Source organism: Monodelphis domestica, chromosome 7, assembly GCF_027887165.1.
Source record: "Monodelphis domestica isolate mMonDom1 chromosome 7, mMonDom1.pri, whole genome shotgun sequence".
In the NCBI taxonomy this organism is placed as follows: domain Eukaryota; kingdom Metazoa; phylum Chordata; class Mammalia; order Didelphimorphia; family Didelphidae; genus Monodelphis; species Monodelphis domestica.
This window is the reverse complement of record NC_077233.1, coordinates 159,902,906-159,922,139: the sequence shown is the minus strand read 5'-3', so window position 1 is coordinate 159,922,139 and position 19,234 is coordinate 159,902,906. Positions and strand designations below refer to the sequence as shown.

The 19,234-nt window shown below is 38.6% G+C and overlaps 1 protein-coding gene across 1 annotated transcript in view; it reads right to left on the bottom strand.

The window, feature by feature from the left end:
• Nucleotides 1-1,019: 1,019 nt before the first annotated feature.
• PSAT1 (phosphoserine aminotransferase 1) overlaps nucleotides 1,020-19,234 on the bottom strand; it is a 65,180-nt gene continuing 46,965 nt past the window's right edge. Inside the window, exons 8-9 of the mRNA XM_001367044.5 lie at nucleotides 3,046-3,183; nucleotides 1,020-2,296 (exon numbers count right to left, since the gene is read on the bottom strand). Coding sequence (XP_001367081.2) covers nucleotides 2,191-2,296; nucleotides 3,046-3,183 — 244 coding nt within the window. The 3' untranslated portion in view covers nucleotides 1,020-2,190. The remainder of the gene's footprint in view (nucleotides 2,297-3,045; nucleotides 3,184-19,234) is intronic.

Below are 19,234 nucleotides of genomic sequence, written 5' to 3'. Positions count from 1 at the left end.
TGTGTTGCTGTGCCACAACCAAGCTGTGTTGCTTTGCCACAAAGGAAGGTTTTCTGGGTAAAAGGGAGAGGAAAACTACCTGTAAATTATGATGCAAAAGCAAAAAAATCCAGTTATCTTTATCAGATGCCACATCATGACCACAATCTATAGAATTTGCAGAACAATTCACAAATGTCATCCCATTGGATCCTTACCAACAATGCTGGGAGTTTTATAATCTCTATTTTATAGATGAAGAAATTGAGGCAAATAGATTAAATTGGAAAGGGAAGATAGCCAAATGGTTTTCAGTGGATTGAGAGCCAGGTCTAGAAACAAGGTCCTGGGTTCAAACCTGGCCTCAATTATTTCCAAGCTGTGTGAAACTGGGCAAGTCACTTAACCCTCATTGCCCATCCCTTATCACTCTTCTGTCTGGAACCAATGCACAATACAGTGATCCCTCACCTATCCCGGGAGTTACATTCCAAGGACCCCCAATATGTGAAAATTCTCAAAGTAGCAACATTTTGTGTGTGTGTGTGTGTGTGTGTGTGTGTATGTGTGTATTTTAAGGCCATATAAACCCTTCCCACTCTCCTATAAACCTTTTCCATATTCTTATTAACCTCCAGTCACTGAGCCAATCAGTGCCAGGATACAGAACGCAGCATTGTGATTGGTCACTTTTCATTCTATCAGCCAATAGAGTTCTGTGGTAATTTTAACTCCATGATACAGAATTATTTTTTTTAAACCCAATGTAGTGAAGCTGAAATAAGTGAATAGGATATATAGCAAGGAATAACTATTGATTCTAAAGCAGAAGAGATGGGTTTTAAAAAAATGAATTGCCTAAATTCATTACCAGAGAGGTAAGTAAGCACCTTGAAGCTGGATCTGAACTCAGATCTGTCTGACTCCAGGCCCAATGTATTATCCACACCACCTAGATGTGTCGGTATTTTATGTCTACTTTCTCTTACCAAAAACAACAGTGCTTAATAAAACAGAGAATGAAAAACACTTATAAGAGGGATGTTTTAGTACTTTTAATGTGGTTTAATATGTTCAGTATCATATACTGATCCATAAAGACAAAGGAATGGGAAAAGAGCTCTCCAATGAGCATGTCAGAAGTCAGAGGACTGACCCATCAAACAAGAGGAAAAACAAACAGCAGAGGGAATAAAAATTTAGAGTATTCTAACAAAGGCTCTGAGTTGAACTTAACAGGTATGAGAGGCTGTGGAGGAGCGTGGGGTGGCAGACAGATGCTAATCTTCCTGTCTCAGAAGAAAAGCAGAAAAAAAAAAGAAATCCCATACCCTGTCCCTTGTTAATATACTAAATAAGCTTTCTTGCATAGCTATGATTATGAACGTACAAAGAACTTGAAATATAAATGCACAAAGAAAAATAGTATATGGTAGTAAAAATAGGCCTTACTAGAAACTGTCTTATCAGTTTTGTCTCTTTAAAAAGAGAACATACAGTACACAAAGGAAGACCCACAGTACCTTGAGTCTGTACCTTGAGTCTCTGAGCTCACAACCAGTGATCAAGTTTGGGTCTAAATAAATGGAAACAGACCTGACATGCACAGGCCACTACTCTATAGCAGGCATAGCAAACGAAGGCCTGTGGGCCAAATCTGGCCTGCCAGCCTGGAAGTTACAAATGGTCCTTCTATTTTAAAATGAAATTTTATTGTACTTAAAAATATAAAAACCATTTTTTAGCTAGGCTGCTGTACAGAAACGGGGAGAAGGCCAGGTTTGGCAGCCAGGCTGTAGCTTGCTGACCCTGGTCTAGTGTGTCCTTAGCACACCAAGAAAAGCCTCTGGTCCCTTCTACCACTGGCATCTGTGCCTAGGGAGGCCAGGATATTCAAACAGCTCAGTTAAGCACATGGCCGAAGTTGCATTGTGAGATTTAGCAAGGAAAAAAAATACCAGCAGGGAAGAAAAACAATGGACCTCGCATAAAACATAGGGAGTATAACTTTAAAAAAATGTTTAAAGTCTAGTGAGAGTGAAGATGGCAGTTATTATTGACTTTGCAGCGGCAAACTACCTTGTAACAGTTTTGTTACTTTTTAAAGAATTATAGTAGGCTTGCTTATCAGAAAAAATAAGTTTGTTATGTGCCGATAGGTATGTATGCCAATGACTTGAATAGGCAGTGGATAAACTTGCACTTCAGTATTCACTGCTGATGTGTTTCCATAAAGGTCTTCATGAAGGCCGCCAGCTTCTGCACATCCTCTGTGGTGACGGCATTATACAGAGAAGCACGAATTCCTCCAACAGACCTAGAGGAATCGAAAAGAAAATGTTTATAACCACACCTAAGAGAAGATGCTTACAAAATACACTACTTTCCATTTAACATTTTTTCTGAAGGAAATTTGGAATTAAGAATATATGAAGAGGAGGCAGCTGGGTAGCTCAGTGGATTGAGAGCCAGGTCTAGAGACAGGTCCTGGGTTCAAATCTGGCCTCAGACGCTCCCCAGCACAGGGTGACCCTGGGCAAGTCACTTGACCTCCATTGCTTAGCCCTTACTGCTCCTCTGTCTTGGAACCAATACACAGTACTGATTCTAAGAAGGAAGAAAAGAGTAAACATTTTTTAAAAAAAGACTATGAAGAGACCTTTCAAGGATACCAAGTCTGACCTCACCCCTCACCCAGGATGGGAACTGTGACATTCTTGACGGTCATCAAGCCTTCAATTCACCTGATAAAGAACTTGCTACTTAATGAGATGGCCAGATCCATCATGAGACAGCTCTAATGATTAGAAAGGTCTTTCTTAAAATAAATCCAAATAGGTCTCTCACTTCCATTCACTGGTCTTAGATGTTGAAAATAAAAATGAGGCTAGATCATTTCTATGACAATGGTTCTTTCTTAGCAAATTACATAGTTGGTACTCTTTAAAAACAAACAAACAAACACTCAAGGACAGGTGTCTGGCCATCCAAATCAATTAGCTTTTACTTTTTCCTGAAGAGATTAAGCCAAATATCAGTCTCTAACTTTTGGGTCATTTTACTTACCTATGCCCTTTCAAGGAGATCATATTAAGGTCAAGAGCTTTCTCCAGAAACTTCTTTTCTAAAGCATCATCTCCCTTAGTTCTGCCAATATTGAAAGGGATGTTCATTTTACTTCTGTTCTGTTTCTCCACTGGGCACCTGAAAAATAATACATTGGTTAATATAAATGTTATGGAATATGTTGATTATCATCAATAAATTATGCCTTGAAGTCTTCCTGCTCTCAAGACATTTAACAATGTATTCAGGAACAGAAGAAAAGGATAATACAAAGAAACAGAAAATACATCAACCAATAAACATTTATTACACACCTACTCTGTGCCAGACACTGGGACAAAGAAAGGCAAAATGAGAAGAAAATAGTTGCTGCTTCCAAAGAGAAGCCAGTAAGTGTGGTAGGAGTGTAGATACAGAGGAGGAGTTCAGAAAAGGGAGCATCACAGTAGGCTTGCTGGGGGCGGTCAGGGCAGACCTTTTACTAAGGAGGCCTTGGGATCAGTTGAGCCTCACTGAATTACAAAAGACCTTAAAAGACAGAAGAAAGGAATACTGTATTCTAATTAGGGGTAACAAAGCATTGTGTAAGAATTAGGCTCTTTCTTTTTCTCTCTCTTTTTCTCTTCATCTCTCACTTCTTTTTTCTTTTTCCTCTCTTGCTTCCTTTTTCTTCCTTTTCTTTTTTCTTTCTTCCTCCCTCTCTTTCTCCTCTTTCTCTCCCTTCCTTCCACATATCTAGATTATTTGGCGTAGATATAGATGCTGATTTGGTAAGCTAACTCCCCACAAAAATTTTTACCTTGTATTTATTTTGCATTCAATTAACTTGTGTATAATGCTGTCTCCTTCAATAGATATGATCTCCCAGGGCAAGGGGCTATTTCATTTTTGTCTTTGTATTCTTAGTACCTACCTGCCACAGTGCTTGGTACATAGTAGGTGCTTAATAACTGTTTGCTCATTAAGTGATACAGTCTTATACTACAGTCCTAACCCAATACTTGGTCAACCATATCCAAAATGGTGATAACTGGGTCCTCAAGGGATAAGCCAGGGGCACCCCAGGCTCTGGCAGGTGCTACCAAGCTGGAAAGGCCACAAACACGGGCCTCATGATGGGAAATGTCTCTCTTTTGTTTAGGGAACCTCCTAGCTGGGTTCAGAAAGCTTCAATGCAAATCCAGCTACAGGAAGAAAGCATTTTCAGTTCCAGAATGTTTCAAAAAACATCTAAATTAGATAAGATTTGCAAACTCTGTGAGCTAAAGGAGTACTGACATCAGTAAAGCAGACTTCCTTAAGGTTATTTATGTAATATAGCTAAACATCATTATTTTGGACTCCATAAACTCAAAATCTCCAATAATTAAAAGCTGAAGTTTCTCTTTGCACAATCTGTGAAAAAAGAGTGTAGGAAGTAAATGAATAATGTAAACGAGATTATAGGAAGCATGATTAATCTACTGGAGAGAACAAACTGTTTTTCAAGGCTTCAGCACACAAAACTACTTAAATGCAAATAATACTAATTATCACAAACTTCATCTATTCATTCTAGCAGGCCCAGCAGGGGGCACTTTTGTATAGCAGGCCCAGCAGGAGGCACTGTCAGCAGTGACTGTAGGTACTTAAAAGTAATAAAGCTTCATTTCTTTAAGAATATTCAATAATTTGTGTGTTTCACTGTTTCATCTAAGAAAGGTCCCATGAGGAAGCAGAATGAGGCTCACTCTGTCTATCCAGCTGCAGATTAGATGATGCTTCACATCCCATCGATCCATTCGGCTGCCCACTTGGGCCATTTGCCATCTGCCCTGCCACATATCAGATCTTAGTCCCTACCCTCCTTTTCCACCTCTTGCTCTGGACACGGTCATTAAATCAGGACCATCCTTGCTTCAAATGACTTCCCTTGGGTGGACTCACCATTCTTATCACTCCAGGGACCATAGCCCTCTTTCCTGGTCACCAGGCCCTATATAAGAGAGATGTGGATGCATAGGGAACTCCTCAAACAACTAGGAATTTTTAAAGAGATTTAGAGTTGATGAAAGCAAGGCCAGGAAACAAGAGAATTAATATGAGAGTGGCGAAGAGCTATAAAAGCATTCTCAGCAAGGTAAAAGGGCAAAAGAAGCCAAAGCTTATTTTAGAAAGGCTAAGGACAACATAAAGGGTTTAGTTTGGGGGAGGGGGTTGTTTTTAAGTTTGAGCAGAAGCAAAAGGAGACTCAAGGAAGAACCGGACTTCTGCTTGGGGTAGATGGAGCAATGATAAGCAGAAGTGTTCAGCTGCTATTTTGTTTCTGCTTTCTCTGCAGAGAATGATCTTTATGTTAGAAATAACTGAAAAATTGACTAACACAGAGTAGATACCCACAGTAAGAAATAAAGCCTTCAGTGAATCCTGATCATCTGACCCAGATAAAACTCCATCTTCTACACACACACACCCCCCAAAAAAACCGGTTAATGAGATTGTTGAGCCCCTGTTGGAGAGATTGCAAAAGATCATGGAAAGAGAAGAGGGTCCATGAGGCAGAAGGTGTCCCTCCTACTGCAACAAAAATTTGATTCTGTGAATACATGATCAGGTCTAGAAGGGACCAAGAACTCGGCAGGGAAGATAAGAAATACCTCTTGAAAAAAATCAGAAAATTTTGTGAACACAGACATACCTGCTCATGATTGGTGAAAGGCAAATAGCAGCACTCAGAATCTCTGAACAGTTCTCATTTCTGTCCCCCCCACTCCATCTCTGAACAGTTCTCATTTCTGTACCCCCCACTCCATCTCTGAACAGTTCTAGTTTCTGTCTCCCCCACTCCATCTCTGAACAGTTCTAGTTTCTGTCCCCCCCACTCCATCTCTGAACAGTTCTCATTTCTGTCCCCCCCACTCCATCTCTGAACAGTTCTAGTTTCTGTCTCCCCCACTCCATCTCTGAACAGTTCTCATTTCTGTACCCCCCACTCCATCTCTGAACAGTTCTAGTTTCTGTCTCCCCCACTCCATCTCTGAACAGTTCTAGTTTCTGTCCCCCCCACTCCACCTCTGTTCCAATTGCTGCCCCCCCACTCCATCCCTGAACAGTTCTCATTTCTGTCCCCCCCACTCCATCTCTGAACAGTTCTCATTTCTGTCCCCCCCACTCCATCTCTGAACAGTTCTCATTTCTGTACCCCCCACTCCATCTCTGAACAGTTCTCATTTCTGTACCCCCCACTCCATCTCTGAACAGTTCTAGTTTCTGTCTCCCCCACTCCATCTCTGAACAGTTCTAGTTTCTGTCCCCCCCACTCCACCTCTGTTCCAATTGCTGCCCCCCCACTCCATCTCTGAACAGTTCTCATTTCTGTACCCCCCACTCCATCTCTGAACAGTTCTCATTTCTGTCCCCCTCACTCCATCTCTGAACAGTTCTCATTTCTGTCCCCCTCACTCCATCTCTGAACAGTTCTCATTTCTGTACCCCTCACTCCATCTCTGAACAGTTCTCATTTCTGTACCCCCCACTCCATCTCTGAACAGTTCTAGTTTCTGTCCCCCCCCACTCCACCTCTGAACAGTTCTCGTTTCTGTACCCCCCACTCCATCTCTGAACAGTTCTCATTTCTGTCTCCCCCACTCCACCTCTGTTCCAATTGCTGCCCCCCCCCACTCCATCCCATCTAAGCAGCCTGACATGCTAGACTGGAAAGTGCTCAATAGCTATGGAGGGACCTTACTGACAACCAACAACTCTTGCCTAAGGGAAAGAATCACAGTTGGCTCTTGGGTTCTGATTTTGAAAATAATGAGCAACTGAGTATATTTTCCAGGGATACTATAGAGATATAAGAACAACTAAAACTGTTCTGGGAGGACAAAGCCTAGTATTGTGCAATCATTCATTTACTTACTTACTTATTTATTTATTTATTTTTAAGCAGAGACACATTCCATTTTATTTGAAGTCTCTGCTAGGTGGGATTCATTAAAATTAAACTGCAAATAAAGGCAGTAGAAGGGAATTTCCCATTAAAAGTTGTACTCTCCCCTAGAGGCTTATACATAATTCCTATGAAAGTTAATAGGAGTCAAGCTCACACCTTTAAGGCAGAATAGATACTAAAGGGAATAGCCAAATGCCTAGTAACTGGGCTTTGAACTTGAATTGTTGTCCCTTCTTTTCCAGGAGATGCTAGCTTTTTTCACAGCTGACATTTAAATTAAAAACACAATAGCTATGCTGTTTAGACATTCTACTGCAGGGAAATGCAAAGTACTGGTTCTAGTCTAGATGTTCAGCAATTAAGTTCACATCTTATTGAGAAAAAGGAGTAGCTACCCCATGGAGAACTTGACTTTCTCCCTAAAATTCACTTTTTCTACAGCAAGATAGGTGGTACAATGGAAAAAAGTACTGGCCATGGAGTCAGGATGACGCAAATACAAATCCTGTCTCAGACAAATACTAGCAGTGTGACCCTGCGGAAATCACTTTTTTTTTTAAAACTGCCTCAGTTTCCTCATCTGTAAAAATGGAAATAATAGCATGTACTTTACAAAGGGATTATGAGAACTGGACCAGATAACACAGGTAAAGGGCTTTGTTAACCTTAAAGTGCTATTTAAATCTTAGCTATTATGAAGAAACATAAGAGTCTACTACATACATGACAAAGACATCTTTCAAGTAGTTCTGCTGCTAACCTCCCATGTAACTTTGGAAAAAGTCACTTCCCCTGGCTAGGCCTCAATTCTCTCATCTTAAAATGAAGCAGGTAAATTAGATGATCTTTAACATCTATACTAGCAACAAGGGTCTACCAAGTTTCTATGAAAAAGAAAACCTGGAAGTTTACAGGAAGAAAATTTAAAAGTCTGCTTAATCATCTTTATAGACCCAGACCAGACTATTTAAAGCATAGCAAAGACTAAAAATAATTGATTCAACCTTGGAATGTTAGCCTTCAACATTAAAATATCTGAATGAGAAAATGAATAGAAGTCAAAAGAAATATATGAGAGACTGAGGAGGGAACAATCTCTTCTAACCAAGAGGATAATTAAAGCTAACATTTAACCAACTTAAAAAAAAGTGAGTTCATAGTCACGTTCTCCATAACTTTATGACAGCTATGTGGCAGGCATGGAGTACAAGACAAATCTGGACCCAGACACTAAATGTGTAGTGGTCCTGGGCAAGCCACTTAACCTCTCTCAACCTCAGTTTCATCATCTGAGAAATAGAGATAATGAAAGTACCCACAGAGTTATGAGGATCAAATGAAAAAGCCCATGTAAATCACTCTGCAAACCTTCAAATGCCATATATGTTTTTGTTACTGTTCAGTACGACTCTTTGTGTACCCATTTGAGGTTTTCTTGGCAAAGATACTGGAGTGGTTTGCCATTTCCTTCTCCATCTCATTTTACAGATGAGTAACTAGGAATGGGGAATGCTGCATATGCTATCAGAATAGATTGGTGGGTTTTTCCCCATTAGTTTTGCCTTATTACAAGGGTAGGTTCAGTCAGAGAGAGGACATTTAGGGAAATTACTGAGGCAAAACAAAACAAAAAATAGAATTTGCCGCAAAAAAAAACTCTTTTTTTTTTTTAATTGAATTGGCTGATGGGGGAAAATGGGGACACTAATGCTCTGTTGGTGGAGCTGTGAACTGATCTGACCATTTTGGAGAGCAATATGGAGTTATAAGCAGTTTGTAAAACTGTGTATACCCTTAGCAGACATCATATAATATACAATATCATAATACTATTGCATAGTCTGTTTCCCAAAAAGATCAGGGAAAGAGGAAAAGAACTCATACAATTTAAAAGACGAATAAAAGCTTTCTCTGTGATGGTAAAGAGCTGGAAACCAAGGGGATACCTGAACAAACTGTGGTATGTGATTGTGACAGCATATTCCTACTGCACCGTAAGAAACAATGAATACAGGTTTTTTTCAAAAACTTGCAAAGAACTATAAGAGGTAATGAGCAGTGAAATGAGTAGAACCAGAACAATATACACAGCCACAGAATTACTCCTAGAAGAATCAACTGTGAATGCTACCTCCAGAAAGCAAACAGAAAGGTGAAATATGAAAAAAACATGGTACCAATTTATATGGACATCTGTAAAAATTAAATTATTATCTAGTAATAAAAATATTATATTTTATGAGGTTTATTAAGGATTATTAGAAATCAAGGATACAAAATAAAAACCACATGCCCATGGCTGATTAGCCCATTCAAAATCCCTGTGTTTAGCTTACCACTAAACTTACTACATCACTGCAATGGAAGAGAAGAGAGCGTGGGAGGTGTTACTGCCAGTTAAATACCAATTGTGATCTCACCAATGTGGGGACTCAGGTGAGATTATAGGGAATTCTGGGAAATACCAAGGACTTCTGGGGATTGAAGTCTAGGGTTCAAAAATCTCCATTTTTATACATGTTGACTATGAGATGATCTGTGCTGTGGGAAGAGTAGTGAGGGGGTGGACAGGATTTATTATGCAGATAGGAAGAAAAATAAGCTAAGTTAAAAAGTGTCATAGATTTGTTTATTCATTTGAGTTAGGTGATTTGTGTAGAGTCACACAGCTACTAAGGGCCGAAGGCTGGTTTTGAACTCATGAAGATGAATCTTCTTGATTCTAAGTCCAGTGCTCTATCCAGTATACCACCTACCTGCCCCAATGATTAATAATGATAGCTAGCATTTATATGGCACTTTAGGATGTACAAATTGCTTTATAAGTATTATTTGATTTTAGCTACACAAAAACCCTTGGAGATAGGTGGTATAGTAACCAATGAAATAATGAAACCAGTGTAATAAAGATAAGAGGTCTTGATCTGTATTCATAGGAGGATTATCTTTACTGTTTATCAACGATCTCCTGAGGTTCTGACGATGGGGTTCTTCCAGGCACCCCCATGTTATATACTCTCTTCCTGGCTGAATGAAGCATGTGTGGAAATATTTCTGGACTAATGACTTAGCCATTACTCACTACAAGCGTGACCCAAAGACCAAAAGAAAACAGTATGTTCTGCCTTAGAGAACTGGAAACAAGTCTGCTGTTTGGACAGGACCCCCAGGATGCTCAGATATATCATATAGACCTGAGATCCCATATTTTGAGATTAAACAGGTAGGGATTCTAAGATTAATTCCCAGATGAGAGAAACTAGAGAAATCATATAATAGAAGAAATTAACCACTTGGAAGTTCTTTTGGATTTAATCAGGCAGTATTTCCTGAGTCACTACTATCTTCCTATGACCTTTGAGCTTTTAGCTTTAAAATTGGACAATCAGGAAAGTCAGGAATAATGGTGCACTGCTGATAAAACTGTCAATTAGTCCAAGTCATCCTGGAACTATGCCCCAAAAGTCAACCTGCAGCAATATTAGCCGGATAGTCCAAAATAAAGCAGACAGAAGAAAGGACCCATCTATGTACAAAAACATTCATTTTGTAGTAGCAAAAACTGCAAAGCTAAAAGAGTACCTTTTATCAGTTGGAGAATGAACAAATTATGGTTAATGAATGTAACAGAATACTCTTATAACAGGAAAAATAGGAAGACCTATATGAACTGATTAAAGGAAAAGTGAGGAAAATCAGGAGAACCTTTTGTACAGTAACAACAAAGAATTAACTTTGGAAGGTTTAAGAACCCTAATCAATCCAAGACTAACCAAGACTCCAGAGGATTTATGAGGAAATATTCTACTTACTTTCTGAGAGATATAATAGACTCAAAGGGCAGAATTAGGTGCATTTTTGGATACAGAGGGGAGTAAGGGGGAAAAAAAAGGTTTCACAACCATCATAAAAAAATTCTAAACATAGAATCTATTTGATACTATTTTTTCCTTGAAAAGACCAAAACAGAAGGCTTGGGACATATGCAAGCCACCAAACATCTTGAAACCTCAGTTATCTCATCTGAAAAATTAGGAGGTTGGATGTGATGACCTCTGGGGACATTTCCAGCTTAAAATCTATGATCCTATGACCCTCTGAAAAGGAATAGTTGGGCTCAGATGCTCTCCTTTAATGTGTGAGAGCAGCAAAAACAGAAGAAAAAATGCCCTGAATATGGCAGCAGCACAAAAGTGGACAGATCTGTCTACTTTGGGGGACACTCCTTTTGGCTTCCATAAGTTCTTCTGATCCACTTCAGTAACTTTTCCTGCTCAAGCTCTAGCTTGTTTGTACAGGTACATTTCTTTCTCAAAAAAATTCCCAAGAGTTGATGCCAATGAGTTCCATTCATCTCTGAATAATGTGCTTAAACTCCCTGAAATACCAATGAAAGAGCAGTAGGAGGTAGGTGTAAAGAGAAAGCAACATCCCAGGAGAATTTGTAGCTAAAAGAATTACATGATTTATACTGCTGCAAGAAGGTGAGAATCAGAAAATAGGAAATGTGGGCTTCAGCATTCCTGTAATGAATTGGGACCATTGTGGACTAATTGAACAAGGTAGTGAAATGAACTCATGGGAATCACTGGAATTTGAGTGCAAGTTCACTGGGAAACTTACAAATAATGAATGCTCTAAATGGAAATCATTTTCCTCAGTAAAGCTCTCCCAGAATTAAAGAAGAAGATATGTACCTGCGGAATGCCTTCAGGACATGCTAACTTCACTTCTAAAGGAAGAATATCTCAAGAAGCAAAAAGAGGTGCCAGAATGAGTCCTGAATTCAAAGAATGTGAAAACTAGAATTGACCGGATAAGTCATTTAGTCCAACCCCTGCCAGAAACAGGAATCCTCTTGAGAATATCATCAAGGAATGGTGAATCTAACCCCATCTTGAATACTCTCAGTAATAAGAAATTCACTACCTACCAAGAAAGCCAATTCCATTTCTGGGCTACTCTGACTATTAAGTTCTTTTTTTTCTACTGAGTTGGCATCATTCACCCTTTCTATTTTCTAGTTTTATTTCTATGCACTGAATGCAAGAATAAATCTAATTCCTTTTCCACAACCCTTTAAACACTTGAAGACAACAGTGAGCAACCTTTGCCAAGTCTTTTCTTCTGTGGGAAAAATATGTGCAATTCCTTCAACTGATCTCTGAATCTGAGAAGGCACTTTGCCCTGCTTTTAAAGAGGTGGGAGACTGTGCGTATAGGATACTATACATACATATATTCTGTGTATGTATGTATATATATTACATGCATCAGTCTCTACATAGACATATTCTCTCTATATTCTATTTGCAAATATGCTCTATGTTGTCATATGTCACTATATATTCGCAAAACTAATTCCTGAGATTTCAAAATATAACATTTAATGCAACTGTCATTTAAGTTTGGGAATAAACACTGCACATGGCTCCTGCTATGTTCTGGTTCCAAGTTCTGGTTCTATAATCCTGGGAAAGACATGGCACAAGTGTAGAGGAACACAAGAGTTATTGTGAAGCATAAAATGAAAGATTTTGGTACAAAGACTTGGAACAGTTCTGGGCAGTAGAAAAAACTCCAGGGTATCACGAGCCCCCACCATTCCAGTCCAGGAACTACTACGAAAGTAAATGAGTAATCGAAAAATAATGGCCTACCAGGGAATTCTTTTCCTCAATGAACTCCCCAGGAACTATTCCTCCTAGTCAACATCCATCACCCTAGTCACTGAAATGGAGTGTGGTCTCTTTCCTAAGCAAAAAATCAATAGCAAGAAGGAGTGTTGATTGCCCTGGAAAGTAATGGATCTTATCAAGAAGTCTGACTTTCAGTCTCTGGGTTGGAGCATATTTTGTCCATCCCTCATGCCCCTTGGGAGGTAGTGTCTCCCAGGCAGAGAATAGAGCAAAATTTCAGAAAGGTTCTAAGCAGAAGCAGGAAAACATTATGGAATTGACAGGAAGTTAAGCGCTGATCATTTTAAGGTTACATCAACAGTAGCAATCTGTTTTCTCTCAAAGAACAATTCTGCAAGATTATTTTGAATACAGCACGGCATAGGAACTGAGTGTTGAGTTTGCATTCAGAAAGATCTAGATTTGAAACCTACTTTGTACTTACTGTCAACTTCTGTGTCTGTTTTTCTTCCTATGCAAAATGATAACAATGATGCTGATAGCACCTATATTACAGGGTTGCTGTGAGATTACAATAAGACAAAGGATAGGAAACTGCTTTGCCAACTTTACAACTCTACACAAATGTTAATGTTATTTATTATTAATATTATAAAAGGGAAGGGGGCATCTAGGCATTCAATGGAAAGCCAGGCCTAGAGATGGGAAGTCTGGTGTTCACATCTGGCCCCAGATACTTTCTAACTGTTTGACCCTGAGCAAGTCACTTAACCCCAAACACCTAGCCCTTACTGCTTTGGAACCAACACTTAGTTCTGTGTCTAAGCCAAAAGATAAAGGCTTAAATAAATAAATGTGTACACATACATACATATTATATATTTTATATATTTATAAATCTATTCACTATTTATAAATTATTATTATATATTCTGTATATTATATAATATATTGTTTATAAATATATTCTATAACATATTATACATATTATGTATTAAATAGGATTTCTTGGGGCAGGAGTGCTTAGAATTAAATTCAAGAATTAAAACTGAAAAGAAATGCTTATAGTTTATTCTATGAGATCAAATAAATCCTAGGATAATACAGGTACAGAAACCTGAATGAGAACAGATGTCCTAAGGAGACTGAAGTCTCAGAACAAAATTGTTCTGCACCAGAATTGACAGTTGCCTACCAGGGAATAAATATCCTAGCTGCAGTCTAATTGTCAGGTGCATAATGAAAGAGGGGCTGCTCAGAGGTTCTTCTCCCATTTAGCTTCATCCATTCTTTTTTAAAAGACTTACCTTTTCCCAGAATCATTCCCTAATGCTTTATATTTTCCACATTAAGACCTGAACATATGCTCATATATTTAAAATTTATAAGGGCTTTTCTTTCTTTAATTGTCCATTTCCTTAGAAGAAAGCATATATGAGAGGAAAGTTCAACAAGACAGCAAGGAAGAGTAGAGTCAGTCATTGGGGGAAGTTTATATCCCACAAAAAAGCAAAGTATTTTAAAATAAGAAAAATTTAATGGTATGATGTTAAAGAAATTGGGGACTTCTAAAATGGGAATTTGAGGATAATAAGAACCATTCTAATAACATTTTTATTCTGGGAAAAAATGTGTGAATGGAAAAACATGTACATATATATACATACATACACACATGTACATATGTATAAAGGGGACAACATAGAGGAGAATTCAAAGAGACTAGGAGACAAGGGTAGAATAGGTTTCAAAGTAAGAGCCATGGGAAAGTTTCAGAGAATTATGCCATGACTGATATAGGTCAATGGTTCAATTATCATCATGACCAAACAAAACAGTTGGTCACTACCAGTCACCAAGAAGCAAATCACAGAGAAAGCAGATTTATTTATAATATTTATTTATATTCCCAGATGGCTTCCCCAACATTCGTTGCAAAGAATGCACAAATACAGAAAGATCTCAGGATATAAAGAGGTTAACATCAGTTGCTGCATCATTCCAAGAGCCCAACCTTTCCCAGCTAGCCTAGAAGTGGAGATGTATCAATAGGTAACAAAGATCATGGGAAGATCCAGATTCCTGCTTCTAACTATGCCTTGGCACTAAAAGCTTTATAGTAACTTCACTTGTCTAGTAGTTTTTGGAGAAATAGGTCTAGGCTCTGGAATGCCTAGGATGGTCACTCCACACCAGACCTTGGGGGGATGTAGCAGGGAGTGTGGGCTGGCTAGAGACTTTCTGCCTTCAACCTATTTCTATGTCAATCATGAACTCTCCACCTTAAAGAGGTTAATAATCTTTCAGGCCCCAGTATGTGCAAGGCTTAGTATTCCTGCTTCTTTATATTTACTTGTGCTATATTACCTTCTTGCAATTCTCCGTCCATCCTCATCCCAATACACATCCTACCTATCCTTCAAGACCCAACTCATTTCCCAACTCCATCCTAAAATCTTCTATTTGCTTCCACACACAATCTTTCCCTAACTCCTAAAGTACATTTAATTGGTTCCATTCATTCCAACACCTGAGCATAGGCTGTCTGGTACAGGCCTGTTAAAAAAGAAAGCACAGTGGAAAAAATGCTAGATTCAGTCATTGGTCTAAAATTCAAAAGGGTTCTGCCATTTCCTGACCCTGGTTCCTCATTTATAAAATTAAGGAGTTGGAGTAGATGACCTTTTAAGATCCCTCCCATATCTAACTCCATAATTTTATGATTCTAAGCCTCTTGAGGACAGCAATTGAGTCTCATTGCTTCATTTTTCTTTCTCCACAGCACCAAGCATGGTGATAGGCATTTAAATAAAGGTCAATTAATTAAAATAATAGTTTGATTATTTGGTTTCATAAATAATTGGTTGCAGGCAACTAACCTGTCCCCAGAGCAGACCTCATGGAGCTAGTCTGGGAAAGGGAACACTCTATATTAAGGAGCAAATACCAGGGGGAAGGGTATCCCAAGAAAGGCAGTTAAAACCCAAGTACAAAACAGGTGCTTCTGATATGTATCACCAGGATAAAAACATGGAAGTCTGTCCAAGGGGCATATAGAGGGGGCAGGGAGTAGAGATGTTTTCCCTAGAACGGACCTGCTCTTTTTGTGTGTCCTGGACCTTCTGGGCATGCTTATAGACTGCTTCTGGGCATGATGTTTTTACTTGTATAAAATAAAATACATAAGATTACAAAGGAAGCCACTTATATTGAAATTTAATTCAAAATACTAAGAAACAAAAAAGTTCCCAGACTCCAGCTTAAGAAAGCCATGTCCTAGAGGGAAAAGAAATCTGTTTGTTTTCTCCAAGGCCACTTTGGTGATGAGAGGAATCTTATATTCTTGGCTTACAAACTTGACTACCTTCGTGTTTGTTATACCTTTCCCTTCTTACCCATTTTCCTGTCTTAACTCGTCCCATGCCCTTCTCTCTATACCTACTTTTCCTATTTCTTCCCTCTTTTTAATCCTACTCTGGGCAAGCTGATTTGTCTACTTGGCCATTATGAAGAGACCAGGCAGATGGCCAAAGAAGTACAGTTTTGTTACCTCTCCAAGTAAATGTTGACAGGCTTTCCATCCCCATTAATATCCCCATTGATAATGGAATCTGCAAGTAGTTCTGTGGTGATTGTCTTTTAAGATTAATTAAAGTTCTTTCTTTCTTATAGAATTATTGGTTATATGAATTAACAGCAAGGAGAGTAGCTATGGCACAAATTATTCCCTCCCCTCCTCCCTTCCCCTAAATGCAATTGGTTTGAGAATGCATCACTTTTTAATTTGACTAATTACTAAATTAATCTGCATTTCTCTGTATGCACATGAAAGGACAGAAATATTCCTGTAGCAAGACATGCCAAACTCAAACTTAACATCTGCTTTGGATAATACATAAATGCATAGGGTAATGGAATGGCACTGGTCTTGGGCTCAGAATTTCTGGTTCCGATCATTACCACCTATAGAACCTTGGACATTCAAAAAAGAAATAATCATCTTTGAATGAACTACCTCATGGTAATGCTATGCTAAAAATGCTTTATAAAACTTAAAAGTGCCACAAAATTTTATATTGTTGTTAAAAACTAAAGAATCTACATATTAATTAATCCTAACTATACTTTAAACATAAAGTTGGTAAACTAGCTTTATGACTTCAAGCACTAAATAAATAATCCTCCTCATCATCATCCAAAAATAAATTAAAATAGACTCTCAGATCCATGGGTGCATGCCCTGTAGTGAACTAAAGGGAGGACTTGAGGGGGCAGCTGGGTGGCTCAGTGGATTGTAGAGCCAGGGTTCTCAATCTGGGTTAATCTGGCCTAAGACTTTTCTTTATGGAAAGAAAAAAAAAAAGCTTTAGTGACTACCTGTCACCAACTGTCATCAACTGTCAGTTGTGAAGTTGTCAATTACAACTCCTGAGGCTAACAGCCTTTGTCACTGACTCTGCCTATGAGTTTCCACACAGAATCAAAAACATCTTGGTTGGGGGCGGGGTGTTGGGGGAAGGGTAAAAGTCACTTACCAACTGCCACTCTGGTCAGTTACAAAACTGAGGAAGAGAGGTTATTGTAAAAGGGAGGCTGTACTAGGGCTGTCAAATTATAGGATCTAGGCATCTTAAATCCTGATTAGAAACAAATTTGTGGAGATAACAACCATTTTTTAAAATTAATTTATTTAGTCAATTTAGAACATTATTCCTTGGTTACAATAATCACATTATTTCCCTCCCTCCCCTCCCCACAGCCAACCCGCAGCCAACACGCAATTCCACTGGGTATTACATGTGTCCTTGATCAGAACCTATTTCCATGTTGTTGATGTTTGCACTAGGATGATGATTTAGAGTCTATATCCCACTAATATCCTCCTTGACCCATGTATTCAAGCAGTTGTTTTTCTTTTATGTTTCTATTCCCACAGTGTTTCCTCTGAATGTGGATACATTCGATTGAACCACAGTGTTTCAGTTCTGTGTACAATGATTGCCTGGTTCTGCTCCTCTCACTCTCCATTAATTCCTGGAGGTTGTTCCAGTCTCCATGGAATTCCTCCACTTTATTATTTCTTTGAGCACAATAGTATTCCATCACCAACATATACCACAATTTGTTCAGCCATTCCCCAATTGAAGGGCATCCCCTCATTTTCCAATATTTTGCCACCACAGAGAGCGCAGCTTTGAATATATTTGTACATGAATTTTTCCTTATTATCTCTTTGGGATACAAACCCATCAGCAGGGCTATGGCTGGTCAAAGAGCAAACAGTCTTTTAGTGCTCTTTGGGAATAATTCCAAACTACCCTCCAGAAAGGTTGGATCAATTCATAACTCCAACAGCAATGAATTAATGTTCCAACTTTACCACATCCCCTCCAGCATTCATTACTTTCCATAGCTGTCATGTTAACCAATCTGCTAGGTGTGAGGCGATACCTCAGAGTTATTTTGATTTGCATCTCTCTGATTATAAGAGATTTAGAACACTTTTTCATGTGCTTATTAATAATTTTGATTTCATTAACTGAAAATTGCCTATTCATGTCCCTTGCCCATTTATCAATTGGAGAATGGCTTGATTTTTTGTACAATTGGTTTAGCTCTTTATAAATTTGAGTAATTAGACCTTTTTCAGAGGTTTTTGTTATGAAGATTGTTTCCCAATTTGCTGCTTCCCTTCTAATTTTGGTTGCATTCATTTTGTTTGTACAAAAACTTCCTAATTTGATGTAATCAAAATTATTGATTTTACATTTTGTGATTTTTTTCTAGCTCTTCTTGGTTTTAAAAGTCTTTCCTTTCCCAAAGATCTGACATGTATACTATTCTCTGTTCACCTAATTTACTTATAGATTCCTTCTTTATATTCAAGTCATTCACCCATTCTGAGTTTATCTTGGTGTAGGGTATGAGATGCTGTTCCAAACCTAATCTCTCCTATACTGTCTTCCAATCATCCAATCCAGTCTCCTATACTGCTTTTCCCAGAAGTTTTTGTCAAATAGTGGGTTTTGGTACCCAAAGCTTGGATCTTTGGACTTGTTATAGACTGTCTTGCTGAGGTCACTTACCCCAAGTCTATTACACTGGTCCTCCACTCTGTCTCTTACTTAGTACCAAATTGTTTTGATTACCACTGCTTTATAGTATAGTTTGATATCTGGGACTGCAAGGCCACCTTCCTTCACATTTTTTTTTCATGATTTCCCTGAATATCCTTGATCTTTTGTTTTTCCAAATGTGAATTTCAAAACTATTCCACGATAATCAGACCATTCTTTAGAAGATCTGATTTAGCTATTTCCTGATCAGTAACAATAGAGATATTTGGAATAACAGAATCAGGTCTTTGAAACCCACATTCTCTACCCTACTCAGTGTAACAAGATTAGGAAAGGCTGCATCAAACTCAAGATTTAATTATTTGAGAAAATGGACTTCAACAGACATGTGCAATAAAAGGACAGACCTCTGGGCAGTCCTAAGTCAAGCTTGAGCCACCATTGGCACATGTGAGATGCAGGAAGTGAGGAGAACAGCCTCAGGAGTTCTCGGCACTTCCTGTGAGGAGGGCTAGAATTCAGTCCCATCCTGGAGCTTG